Source organism: Microcebus murinus, chromosome 1 (assembly GCF_040939455.1).
Source record: "Microcebus murinus isolate Inina chromosome 1, M.murinus_Inina_mat1.0, whole genome shotgun sequence".
NCBI lineage: Eukaryota > Metazoa > Chordata > Mammalia > Primates > Cheirogaleidae > Microcebus > Microcebus murinus.
Genome location: NC_134104.1, coordinates 53,177,759 through 53,192,445, shown reverse-complemented (window position 1 = coordinate 53,192,445; position 14,687 = coordinate 53,177,759). Strand labels below are relative to the sequence as shown.

General features: G+C 35.5%; 1 protein-coding gene across 1 annotated transcript in view; it reads left to right on the top strand.

Annotated features, from left to right (window-relative positions):
• The window catches only part of MORC1 (MORC family CW-type zinc finger 1), a 179,591-nt gene that overhangs the window by 126,186 nt on the left and 38,718 nt on the right, over positions 1 to 14,687 (top strand). Inside the window, 5 exon segments of the mRNA XM_075998393.1 lie at positions 3,628 to 3,693; positions 5,684 to 5,929; positions 6,116 to 6,139; positions 6,142 to 6,189; positions 11,228 to 11,332. Coding sequence (XP_075854508.1) covers positions 3,628 to 3,693; positions 5,684 to 5,929; positions 6,116 to 6,139; positions 6,142 to 6,189; positions 11,228 to 11,332 — 489 coding nt within the window.

Sequence of the window (14,687 nt, the reverse complement as noted above, 5' to 3'; positions counted from 1 at the left end):
GTTTGCAGTCCCACCAGCAGTGTAGGAGTGTTCCCATCTCCCCACATCCATGCCAACATTTATTGTTTGGGGACTTTTTGATAAAGCCCATTCTCACTTTAGTTAAGTGATATCTCATTGCAGTTTTGATTTGCATTTCCCTGATGGTTAGAGATGTTGAGCATTTTTTCATATGTTTATTGGCCACTATTCTGTCTTCTTTTGAAAAATTTCTGTTCATGTCCTTTGCCCATTTTTTGATAGGGTTGTTTGATTTTTCCTTGCTGATTTTCTTGAGTTCTAAATAAATTCTAGTTATCAGCCCTTTATCAGATATGTAGGTTGTAAAAATTTTCTCCCATTCTGTGGGTTGCCTGTTTGCTCTCTTGACAGTTTCTTTGGCTGTGCAGAAGCTTTTTAATTTGATAAGGTCCCATTTATTTATTTTCATTGCTGCTGTGATTGCCTTTGGGGTCTTCTTCATAAATTCTTTGCCTTGGCCAATGTCTAGAAGAATATTTCCAACGTTTTCCTCTAGAATTCTAATAGTTTCACACCTAAGGTTCAAGTCTGTTACCCAGCATGAGTTGATTTTTGTGAGAGGTGAAAGGTGTGGGTCCTGTTTCAGTCTTCTACAAGTGGCTATCCAGTTTTCCTAGCACCATTTATTGAATAAGGATTCTTTTCCCCAGTGTATGTTTTTGTCTGCTTTGTGGAAGATTAGTTGGCTATATGAGGATGGTTTTATATCTGGGTTCTTGGTTCTGTTCCACTGGTTAATGTCCCTGTTCTTGTGCCAATACTAAGCTGTTTTAATGACTATAGCCCTGTAGTATGGGAAGAATACATTTTTAAACATATAAATCAGGCATACTTTTCAGGAAAAAGGTAAAACTTGAAACTACATATTTGAAATAGTATGCTGCATGGTAGGGGAAAACTATTCCAGAATAGTCAACAGTAAGATATATCTTAGTATATTTTTCTTCACTCAGCTGTAAAGAAAATGTAGATTCCCTTGACCAGCAGGCATAAAGATCAGGTCATGTATAGAGAAAAAACAATTCAGTTTGGCCTCAAACTTTTCTATAAAAAATTCAACTCCAGATGACAATGAATTAAGAACTATGAGATCTTCAAGGAAAGGAAGAGTAAACCCAAAATTCTATATTTACTGAACTATTCTTCAAATAAAAAGCCCACAAACAAACAGTTTTGAAAATAGGAAAATACTCAGGAAATATTCTCATGGTCCCTTTATGAGGAAACTACTAGATATCAAACTTTAGCCAGTAAGAGATATCTGATAATTCCACAGCAAAGGACTGAAAGTAAGCATTGACCGTATTTAACTATAGAAATAAGACTGAAACTTATTTGGTATACCAGGTACCAAACTGAATGTAAATGCCTTGGCAGGGTTTAATTCAATTAACAAAAAGGGGAGGTCAAAGGTAGTGGAAGGAGAAAGGTAGTTTATTTTTTGCCTCATCTGTAATAGTAGATAAAGAGATACCATTTATGGATTTAAGCATATACTTTTTAGTACTAAGGTAAACACTGTGAAGGGTCATATTATTGATAAATATTAGACAGTAGAAGAAGAGGAGGAAGAGAAAATACACAAATTTTGTCACTATTCAGAGTAAGAAACAGAGATACTGTCTAAAGATAAACTAAGAATATTACATAAAGTTGTCATTATATGGTGTTTACCAGGAAAAAAAGAAAATAGAATATATTGTTAGAGACTTAAATTATAAAACTATAAGATAAAATAATATAACTTAACTAATACCAAACATATATATGAAGTCAATAAATATAAATGAGTTGAGCTTACCTTAATAAAGGATAAAGAATCTCGGGTTTTATCAGAAAACAAAGACCCAGCCTGTGCTGTCTACAAGACACCCATCTAAAATGGTAATTCAGAAAGGTTGAAAATGTCATTTTATTTTAGACAAATACACACAAAGAAAATAGAGTCCTAGCCCAATATCAGACAAGGTGAAATCCAAAGGGAAAAACATTAGACAGTACAAAGAAGGGCACTTCATTAGGCTAAAAGCTTCATTCAGAATGAACACCATTAATTACAAATATTTCACATCGGTTAATGTAGTGTCAAGGTCCATAAAGCAAAACCTATAAGTGATACATGAAAAAGAGACAATCATACTAGTTACAGGAAAGTTTAATTTTCTCTCAACCTAGGAATACCTAAACAATCAATAATAATAATTATATATAATTGATATGTATCAAACTCTGTACTCTGAAAATAGAGAATGTACTTTTTTCAAGTACTATTGGAATATTGGAATAATGACTATATGCTGGGCCACCAAAAAGCCTGGAGGAGAAAATTTAGCAGTGTCTATTGAAATTATAAATGCTTATACCTTTTGATCTAGAAATTTCAGTTTGACAAATTGATTATATAGACATATTCACCCAAATGTGAAATTACCTATTTACAAGGTTGGTTACTGCAAAATTATTTGTACAATAAAAGATTGAGAAGATCTAAATGTCTGTCAGCAGGTCTGGTTGAATAAATTTTTGTACAACAATACATTGGAATATAATGCAGCTGCAAAAGGGAATAAAGAAGTTCTTTATGTTGTAAGAGAGGAAGATCTCTAGGATATATCCTTAAATGAAAAAGCAGGATGCAGACTGTATGTATAATGTACTACCATTTTCCCTATCATAAAAAGTGGGGTAAATTTTTATACAGAGCAAGTCACCATACGTATATATGCTCATATATGATATATAAATAAATCTCTGGAAAGATAAATACAAAAGTAGTAGCAGTAGTTACATGTTATTGGAATATGAAGTGGTCATATAAAGAATGAAGTAGTAAAGAGACTTCTTTTTAATACAATTTTCTAAAAATATACTTTTAAAATGTATGTTGTCCCATGTAGATAATGTATTAGCTCTATAAACATGTTAAGAGAAATAATGCCTTAGGAGTGTAGAAGATAAAGCAATTAATTCTCCCTTAGAGAATTGGAGGAGGCTCTCAGGGTGGATAATATTTGAACTGAGACTTGAAGGATGAATAGAATTTGACAAATGGATGAGGTTGGAAAGGTCATTTCAGTCCAAGTAAATGAGTTATAGAAAGGCATGGGAACATGAACGTGAGCCCAAGGAATAGTAGATGTGATTTTGGAATTGAGTGGATTAGGAACACAGGGCCAGTTTACCTTCAAGAATCCACTGATGCTCAGACCAAGAGCTCTGAGGGAGAGCTGCTGCTAAATGTCAGTGTTCATTCCATACCCTGGCCCTGCAGGTGGGGAACACAGGGTCTTGAGAGATGGGAGACAAGGGCTGTGGAGGCTGGGAATGGGATAAGCTTTGACACAGTGGCACCCTAAGTTTCTCATAAGACATTTGATCTGTAATGCTTCAACAGACCATTGAATTCTCTTGTACTATCCAGTCACTCCTAATCAGAACATCATTGCAGTATATCTAAACTTAAATGGATTCCTTAAAAAACTATTGGTGAGGATGTGCTATCTTGACACTTCTTTAAGAAATGAAGAATACTGAATTATTGTAATCTGCCAATTGGAAGTTATTTTTTATTAAAATTTGTGTTAATCATTTGTTTTCCTATAAAAGCCTCAATTTATACCAATGGATAGAATCACTGAATTCACATCCACCAGGCTACCTTCAGCCCCTAAGGTGAGTAATTAATGTAGGTTTGAGCCATTTGTATCATACTTTCATGTAAAGGATAAGCCTTATCAAGGGCCAAATGTCATCATGGTTTATGAGGATCAGAAAGGGAAGCACTAATAGATTTTAACTGTCATTTTTTTCTTACTAGAGTGATATATGTTTATTAGGGAACACAGAAAATAAAATATAAAAATATTTAAATTACCCATTACCTTACTGCCTGCACACAATGGCCATTTTAAAAATTTTAATGTATTTCTTTCTAATATTTTCTATGTGTGTGTGTGTATATATATATATATATATATATATAGCATATATATATTACATAATATGAAGAAACAGATTGATTTTCAGTCTGTGGATGTATATTTGCTTAATAATATGTTGTATGTATATTTCTTACATTGTTTCTTGTGTTTGCTAAATGTCATATTACATGATATTTCTCAAATGTCTGTTATTATCTAGAATTTAAAATTTAGAGGGGAACATTTTTGATTCTTTAGAGCAGGGGTCCTCAAACTTTTCAAACAGGGGGCAGTTCACTGTCCCTCAGACTGTTAGAGGGCCAGACTATAGTTTAAAAAAAACTATGAACAAATTCCTATGTACATTGCACATATCTTATTTTGAAGTAAAAAAACAAATGGGCGCAAACACCTGCATGTGGCCCTCAGGCCCTAGTTTGAGGACGCCTGCTTTAGAGTTACCTTCTCAGTTATGTCAGTCACATACACACACACAAATATGGAACTCTTTATAATTTTAATTATATTTCTCAATAGGCAGATGTTGGGATTCATAAACATTTACATAAATAGATTTCTATTTACATAAATAGATTTCTGATAGATGTACATAATATATTTTATATCTTTAGCATTTCTTTACTATTCACGTTAAATATTGGAACACTTGTTTCCAGAGTGTCTTTTTAGTTTGTTTTTTCTTTATTTGTACCTTCTGCTACTATATTAAGGAATCAGGGACCCATGAGCCCAGTAATAAATGGGAGCTGATATAATCTTGTAATCAAACTCCCTCCTTTCATAGTAATTTACCTGAGATCACTACATAGCTGAATTGCAGAACCAGGCTCAGGATTTACCCATTTTATAATAACTTATCACCAGAGTCTGACAGTAAGATAAGCAAAGGGATTCTTCTGGGATAGAGAGCAGTAAAAAATCATCTGCAAGTAACTTGCCATAGAAAATAGATTGTAAATATGTTCTTATAAGGCCTATGTAATAATAATATAATCTCATGCCTTGAGATTCTGCTTAGCTGTGAACAAACTAGTATACTCAACTATAACATAACTTTACAAAACCATGGTGGCTTATGTGAGGGTAAAAGGGAACTAGACAGTTTCTTTGAGCCCTCAGCACCACTGAGGGGTGTACTGGTCCCTTGACCAGTAGATATTAGGGCTGTGGTAGATAATGGTATGCTTAGGAATACCAGCGTTTCCCTCTGTGCTCTGCCCTAAACTCCTCTCCTTCTAATAGTTACTTTTAGTTTCTTACAAAAGAGAATAGGAGCTAACAAGCAGGCACACATTTTCTAAATCTCTTAGCAAAAATATCTTTCATTGGTTAAAGTAGCAGCCAGCAAGGGACAAGAAGCAGGATGGGGGGTGGGGGTAGGGACAGGGACCAGCCTTGTTTGCAGCAGGGAGCCAAAGGCAAGTAAACCTCTCTTGGGAGGAAGTCTAGGTGCATAGTGTGTCCTCCATGTGGGGATGTCTGCATTTCAAAATCACATGTCTTGACTCAGCCTAGCTTTGCTCCTTTTTCTGAATCATATTCTTAATGAGCATTATAGCAGTATATGTTTACTAAAGTGGAATTTCTAAGCTTTTGATTTTTAAACAGTTTTATTAGTAGTAAGAAACACTACCTAATATAATAAGATCATGAGGGAAATGGGAATTAATTATAAATAAACTGGCAACCAAAAAATAAAATCGTGTTCTTTGTTATTTAAGGAAAATATCAAAACTCAAAATATCAGGCTTTCGGGTGATGACTTGAAGCATGAAACTCTTTCATCCTTTGAGCTTTTAGTCAGCCATAGAGGCCAAAAAAGAGACACAGAAGAGACAGACTCTGATGTAGAATATGTTTCCGAGACTAAAATTAGGAGGAAGTATGTGCAGAAGAAAATGAAACCTCAACAGCAGAGATATCCAGCAGCTCTGACAGAAAATGTCAAACTAGCTGAGAGACCCCAGGTATTTTCTTTTGCTCATTCACAAAATGTATAATAATTCAGTTGTTCTGGAAATAGCATTTGGTTAAGGTTTTGCTTCACTTTCACATTTTTAAAGCACTCTAATTTTAGAATTATACATTGCAGTCTTTGTTTCCTCGAGAAGGTCCCAATTTTTTTTTCTTTTCTGTATTTTCTGTTTTGGAAGAAAAGTTAGATTGCTAATATCAGCTCAGTGTCTGGAGAGCTTAACCAACTGAAGGGCCTCTGAGGAATGCCCAGGTGGGAAAAGATTTTAAATCTGTATTTAAGAGAGAAAAATTCATTTGGGATAAACCTTTAGGATAAAGGTTTATGATAAAACCTTTATGATAAATTCATTTAGGATAAATCTTTAGGGTTATGCATTCAGTTCTTTGTAGGAAAAGTGAATAGCTAAATCATACATGTTGTTACTTCTGTAGTTAAAATGGGATATAATGTTAATATACAACTAAGTATTGAGACTGATTTTAACAAATGTTCCACCCCAGAATTTTCACATATCTAAATGAATTTGTTTCTTTCAAAAGAATCACAACACATTACATTCTTCCAATGTTAGCATTATTTAATTGCTTTTGAGAACTTTCCTGTAGACTAGTTTATAATAATAATACCTATAGTTGTGTGGGCATTTACCCTGTACCAGGTTCAGTACTGAATGATTACAGACATCATCTTGCTAACTTTCATTTCACATCTTGTATAAGCCAAAATTTATTACCTAGTCTATCTACCTTGTTTATGAAATTTGACTTCTAATGCCTTTTTGCTATTTCCACAAATTAAATTCACCCTTGAAGGGAAGATGTGGTCCACCATGGAAAGTAGTCAAATGAATTGCCATAAGTTCTGAAAGCAATAAACTCATTTGATCAGCAAATAATCACTGAGCTTCTGCCCAGTGCAAGACACTGCATAAAACATGGTCCTTTCAAAAGGAATTATGTAGAACAGTAGCTACATTATGGAAATCTCTCACACATTCCTTTGTAATATCTTTGGCAAGTGATGTAAGGACTCTTTTTGAAAATCTTTGGTGAAAATCCTTACCTCCTAAAGCAACTTTTTCTCGTTTCTTTTTTGGGTAGCTCATCCTCTTAAAACATTTCAAATCTATTTCCCTATAATTTTGAAATTTTTGCCCAAAATCTTTTCTGGAAATTATATGAGCTAAGCTGAAACTGTCTACACTATAGAATTTTAGTTTTTCTGTTGCTTTAAACTATGTATCACATTTGAATATATAGGTTTATATGTTTAGCAGATATTTATTCAACCCTGTGTTCAAAGCACTGCATATTTGTAATATATAAAAAAGTAGTTTTATCACTTTATAGTAGTATCTCCTTTAACTCTGATACGTTCTTTGACTCTAATACGTCCCAGAAAAACGTATTATCTCTGCCATTTCAAGATTGGGCTTTGTTGGTTTATTGTGTAGAAATATTGCCTGCTCTAAAAACTTATAATCCATTGAGAAGTTAAGAGTGTGCTCAAGTGTTAGAACAACACATTTTAGACTTTAAATATAGAGTCTTTCTTAGTGTAGCATATATGTATATGTGTATATATGTAAAGCTACACAAAGTGAATAGATATACACATACATGCTCTTCTTGTAGCTATATATGTGTACACATATATACATATATATACATATGTGTCTATGTGTGTGTATGTATATTTGTAATTTTATTACGCTCCACTCAATATGCCAGCTACAGGGGATTCAACTATGAGAAAAACCACATATGGTTCCTGCCTCCAATAAATTTATAGTTTAGCAACAGAGACAGACACTCAGTAATTACACAGACAAATATAAATTGTTACTGTGGCAGTTTTTATAACACAGTGGCATGAGTGTTTATAATAGGGGATTTGCCTCTGGTGGGACAGGAATGTCTTCCTACAAAAAAAATAATGGTGACTAAGCTTTTAGGATTACATTCCAATTAAAGAGGTAAGAAGGGAAGGAAAGCATTTCCAAGCAATGTAAACAGTATTTGCCATAGACAAAACGTGGTGAATACAAAGAACTTTAGAAAGACAATTCATCTACGGCAGAGAGATGGAAAGGGATGTGGTATGAGAGGAGTAGGGCAGGTCCTGCAAGCCTTGATTGAAGGGTTTTACATTTATCCTAAAAGCAACGGAAAGCCCTTGAAGAGATTCAAGCAGGGCAGTGGCATGACCAGATTTTCCTTTGGTAAAGACTGCTTTGGCTGAGTGTGGATGAAAGGTTAGTAGAGGGCAGAGTTGTTGGGAAAGACATTCTCGTGCATGCAGTCATTTGACCCCCAGTTGTCCGTGTAAGGATAGACATTGGGTCTGGGACACTTTCTTACTGAGAGATAAAGAGCCCATAATGGCCTGTTGATGGGCTTATCACTTTGTGTGGGAATATTTTTGTCTGTTGCAAGGCCGATGTTTGTTCCTTTGTTAAGTATATGTGTCATGTGTACCTGGTCAACCCCACTGCTATATCTGTCCTCGGAGAGGGGGGACAGTGTCCTTCTACATCGTGAGAGTACTATGTGTGGCCCATTGCCCTGTGATGGTTTTTGGGGCGAGGGAGAACTGCAGGACATTGGGGACTGATGCTCACTGCTGAGCCTGATCTTTCTCTGTCTCTTCACTATGTAAGTAAAGCCTTGTTCCATCCAGCGTGTTTCCTTTGGCAACTACAATACCAACATACAATAGAGTGTTTAGAGTCCTCTCCTAGAATTGATAACCGTGGGTCATTGCTTAACAGTTATATTTAACAAGAGTGAATGCAGGCAGAGCAATTAGGAGGCTATGACAGTGGTCTAATGGAGAAGTCACTTTAGTGTGGGCTTGGATTATGGTGGTGGGGTCGGTAACACTGCCACGTCTTGCAGACAGTCTGATATAGTCGCCTCTATTAGATATAGAGGCAACATAGAAGGAAATGGCAAGAATGACTATAGACTTTCAAGTTCTTTCACCTGGTTGGATGGTGATTCAATTTATTGAAATAGGGAGTCCTAGGAGGTGACTGATAGTGTGGAAGGGAGCACAAGGTTCAGCTTCTTTATTTTGAGACTTTCAAGAGGATGTGCCAAGTGAGAAATTACATATGAGTCTGGATTTCAAAGGTGAGGTTTAAATAGGAAGCATACATTTGTGAGATATTTGCATATCTCAGGATGAATGAGGTTGAAGTGTAAGAAGAAAGAAGGACTAGACAGAAACTTGAGGAATTTTAGCATTTTATGGCTAGCTACTGGAGTATAGGTGTGCACAGATGATTGCAAAAGAATTGCCAGAGCAGTAAGAAGAGAAACCAGGAATTTGTTATATCATTATATCAAATTTCCCAAGAAGGGAAAAAAAAAAGTTGATTTGAAGAGAGGCAGTCAAAAGGCTAAATTCTGTTGAAAGGCCAACTCAAGTAGGCAATGGCCTAAAAAATGCCCATTGATTTAATGATTTGGGGGTAATAAGGATGATCTCAGGAAGAATTTATTGTTGTTGTTGGAGTAGAGAGAGCAAAAACCAGATTAGAAGGGATTGATCAGCGAGTAAAAGATGAAGAAATGGAGATGGGTTGCATATGAGCTCTTGGAAAGGTAAGCTAATTTCACTCCAGAAGACATTCTATATTTCAGAAAATCTAGAAATGAGGTGAATAAATCAAGGGACCGTAAAATTCTTTGTAAGCACTTGAAAAATGAATTTAATCAGGTTTTAAACTGCAATTGAAACAACTTTTGGTTACTTGAGGATTATTTCTAATCTTCCGTCCAATAAAAACACAAGGCATCACCACTACCAAACAGAGGAGGTGCAGGAAATGTAATTAATTTTAATATTAGCCTAAGCAGCATGGAATTACAAAGGCAGATATATTCCAAGTAAATCTTACCATGTGTTTCAAAAGCTTGATAAAAAAATGGCTCTGGAATTAGCTAATATTTTAGCTTATATGTACCACAGTTTAGCTCCATCTATTAATGCGAGTAATTACTTAGCTTGGTGTTCTTCCTAAAGAATTATTTATATCACACCCTTGCCTTTCTCAGAAGGTTCTACTTTACTTATCTTAAGCAGCTTTTATTCCCCATTTCTTAAAAATAGGGATCCTAATAAAAACTAATGTGCCTATTGGGTTTTCCACATCTGGACATTTCAATTCCTTTGAATATTCTTTCACTGTCTTTTGTTAATTTATTTTACTCAACAAACATGTTAAACATTTACTCTGGGCAAGGTGCTAAGGACACAGATATTCATAAGACACAGCCCCTGCACTTAGGAAAGTAGGAGTCCACCTCCAGCCATTCCAATTATGGGAGACCTTTTCCTGCAGCGTAAGTTTTGTATCTCAGTGTTTTCCCACCTTTTCAAGTAGGAGAATACTTTTTCAGTATCAAAAAGTTACTGCAGACATCCCACAGAGTACTAAATATGTCTAGTATCCATTGATTAATAACTATATTATAAGAGAAAGCCATCTAGATATTTTGAAATAAATATATGTCTTTTTTTCCCCACCCACATCTATGTAAGTTTGTTTTTTTTTTTTTTTTTTTGAGACAGAGTCTCGCTTTGTTGCCCAGGCTAGAGTGAGTGCCGTGGCGTCAGCCTAGCTCACAGCAACCTCAAACTCCTGGGCTCGAGCGATCCTTCTGCCTCAGCCTCCCGAGTAGCTGGGACTACAGGCATGCGCCACCATGCCCGGCTAATTTTTTTCTATATATATCAGTTGGCCAATTAATTTTTTTCTATTTATAGTAGAGACGGGGTCTCGCTCTTGCTCAGGCTGGTTTTGAACTCCTGACCTTGAGCAATCCGCCTGCCTCGGCCTCCCAAGAGCTAGGATTACAGGCGTGAGCCACCGCGCCCGGCTATGTAAGTTTTAAGAACAACGTTGGTACATATCCGTGTGAGATATTATCCAGTATATAGATAGTAATTCATGCAGATCCTTTGTAAAATACTGCAGGCCCTTTGATTTACTGTTTTGAACACTTTGAATTCACTGTTTGGATAGTTTATATCACTCATTCGTACTTAATTTGGCTTGTGACATTCTTTTTTATTGTTGTGCATTGTTATTGAACTTCTACATGTGCTTATCTAAATCATATACTTCTTGAGGTCAAAGATCAGAAATTGAATTTTCACTATATTTCCTACAGAAGACTGCAGTAAATAGAGGTGAATGAAATAACAAGTGAAAGTGGTTTAATGTGTACCATTGGTTGCTACTAATCCTTGTATATATTTTTTTAATTTCTTTCTATAGGCCTCTCCTTGGGAAATGAAAGGGAAGCAGAGTCTAAACCCTGTACAGAAATGTAAGGCACTGATTGAGGTTGAAACCAGCAGCAGTGATCCAGATATAATCCTGGTGAGATAAACTTTACTCACTAAATGACACTTTGAGATTGATGCACATTCATAAAGATTAGAAGTATCCATTAGTGCCTCAAAGTAATTGGAACATTTACTTGAATAACTTACTTTTTAGATGAAGAAACAGGACTCAGAAAAGTTAGTTAAGTTACTTGCCTAAGGCTACATAAACTAGTAGAGATATAACTGGAACTTACATTGCCTGACCCTTAGTCTATGACCCCTTTCCATTTTAGTTATTAGGGTGAGAAAGTTTATATATATATATATATATATACATATACACACACACACATAAAAATTATATCTATAATTTGAAGGTCATGACAAACTTCATTCCCAAATCCAAAGCATAAGAATCTTTCTGTAATTCATAATTTACACTCTCACCAGAAAGTATAATTCTAGGATGATGTAAGTTAGGCCACTACCAAAAACCTTGCAGAGAGAAGTCTATTCAAGGAATATGGGCGTGCTTTCCATTTACTACTCTGGATAATGTATCCCTGATTCTAACATGACAGTTGATATCAAAGAGCTGCATATTTGGGTTACTGTAGAGTTATTTTGCCTTCACTAAACCAGATGTAAAAAGCTCTTGATGTTTAGGAAGAATCAATTCAAGGACTGACCATATGAGAAACACTTCATCTGTGAAGCCATGTTGTCCATTATGTTATATAGTGTCCTTTGTGTTATAATAAACACTAAAAGTTCATTTAGACATTGGAATTTTTTTTTTTATTTTGGCATATTATGGGGGTACAGATTTTAAGGTTTCAATAAATGCCCATTTCCCCCCCTCCCCCCAAAAGTCTGAGTCTCCATCATGACCATCCCCCAGATGGTGCACATCTCACTCATTATGTATGTATATACCCACCCCCCTCCCCCCTCCCACCTGCCCAATACCCTATTACTGTAGTACCTATGTGTCCACTTAGGTGCTACTCAGTTAATACCAGTTTTCTGGAGAATATATCTGGTGCTTGTTTTTCCATTCTTGGGATACTTCACTTAGTAGTATGGGTTCCAGCTCTAACCAGGAAAATATAAGATGTGCTATATCACCATTGTTTCTTAGAGCTGAATAGTACTCCATGGTATACATATACCACATTTTATTAATCCATTCTTGGATTGATGGGCACTTGGGCTGTTTCCACAGCCTTGCAATTATGAATTGTGCTGCTATAAACATTTGAGTGCAGGTGTCTTTTTTGTAGAGTGTCACTGGATCATTTGGGTAGATGCCCAGCAATGGGATTGCTGGATCAAATGGTAGATTCACTTGTATCGCTTTAAGGTATCTCCATATTGCTTTCCACAGAGGTTGAACTAGTTTGCAGTCCCACCAGCAGTGTAGGAGTGTTCCTCTCTCTCCGCAGCCATGCCAGCATTTATTGTTTGGAGACTCTTTGATAAAGGCCATTCTCACTGGAGTTAAGTGATATCTCATTGTGGTTTTGATTTGCATTTCCCTGATGATTAGAGATGTTGAGCATTTCTTCATATGTTTGTTGGCCATTCTTCTGTCTTCTTTAGAAAAATTTCTGTTCAAGTCCTTTGCCCACCTTTTAATGGGGTTATTTGATTTTTTCTTCCTAATTTTCATGAGTTCTAAGTATATTCTAGTTATCAGTCCCTTATCGGATGCATAGGATGCAAAAATTTTCTCCCATTCTGTAGGTTGTCTGTTTACTTTCATGACTATTTCTTTGGCTGTGCAGAAGCTTTGTAGTTTAATCATGTCCCATTTATTTATTTTTGTTGCTGCTGTGATTGCCTTTGGGGACTTCTTCATAAACTCTTTGCCCAGGCCGATGTCTAGGAGAGTGTTTCCAACTTTTTCCTCTAGAGTTCTAATAGTTTCATATCTTAGGTTTAAGTCTGTTATCCAGCGTGAGTTGGTTTTTGTGAGAGGTGAAAGGTGTGGGTCCTGTTTTAGCCTTCTACAGGTGGCTATCCAGTTTTCCCAGCACCATTTATTGAAGAGAGATTCTTTTCCCCAGCGTATGTTTTTGTCTGCTTTGTCAAAGATGAGATGGCTATATGAGGATGGTTTTATATCAGGATTCTCACATCTGTTCCACTGGTCAATATTCCTGTTTTTGTGCCAATACCATATTGTTTTAATTACTACAGCTTTGTAGTATAGTTTGATATCTGGCATATTAATGCCTCCCATTTTGTTTTTATTGCCTAGAATAGCTCTTGATATTCGGGGTCTTCTTTGGTTCCATACGAAGCGTAAAATCATTTTTTCTATATCTGTGAAGAATGCTGCTGGGATTTTAATAGGTATTGCATTGAATCTGTAGATCAGTTTGGGTAGTATAGACATTTTGATGATATTGAGTCTGCCGATCCACGAGCATGGTATGGATTTCCATCTGTTTACATCCTCTGCTATTTCCTTCTAGACATTGGAATTTAATGTCAGGGAAAATATATTTTGTATTTTCTTTTATCAGAATATAAATTTATTACTCACTGTATTTTCCCTTTTATTAATACCTTAATTAGGAGTTTACAAGAAATTTACAACCAAACTTGAACCTAAAAAGCAGTAATTACAGTTTCCTAGATGGTTACTATTTTTGACATGGTAGGTGAAAGCATTTAGAAAAGGACCTGGCCTCATCGTACATGTCTTTAGATGAGGTCCCTCACACAAGATGCTATTTAGAATTGTGGTTAGATTTAATTTACACTTACGCCAATGAGGAACATATAATTTATTTTAACTTTATGTTAATTAATTTTTCCTTCACCAGAAAATCGTTGTCACAAGGTATATGATATGACTACAATGAAGGTTTTATTTTTTAAATTTTTCATTATAGAAAATGTCAAACATAGTACAATCAACTCCTGTGTGCCCATTTCTCAACTCCAGTGGTTAACAAAACTCATAGCCAGTCTTATTTCATCACATTTCCTCCCTGCCCTTATTAGTCCCAGGCATAGCATCATTTCATCGATAAATTATAATTGTTTTAAGAAGCCATTTGAAGACTTATTGAAAAGGTCTAGGAGTGATTTGTGAATGAGAGCAGAAAAATCCTTAATGTTAACAATAAGGAACAGCTAAGTGAAGAAAGTAAACATCTAAGTATTTTCAAAAGGAATCAGGTCAAAATTTAATCCAAGCCTAGAAAGGAAGACAAAACTGCAACTAGTGTTGTAAACAACACCAACCTCCTTTTACCTCTTCAAAGCAAAATGTAATGCAGCCATACCTGCAAATATTACTATTCACCACTTACTTTGCAGAATTTTCAGTCTTTGTGTATTTTTCATGTAGCCATTACTTTGTCACCTCTCTAAGCTTCGTGTAGAGCTTTTAG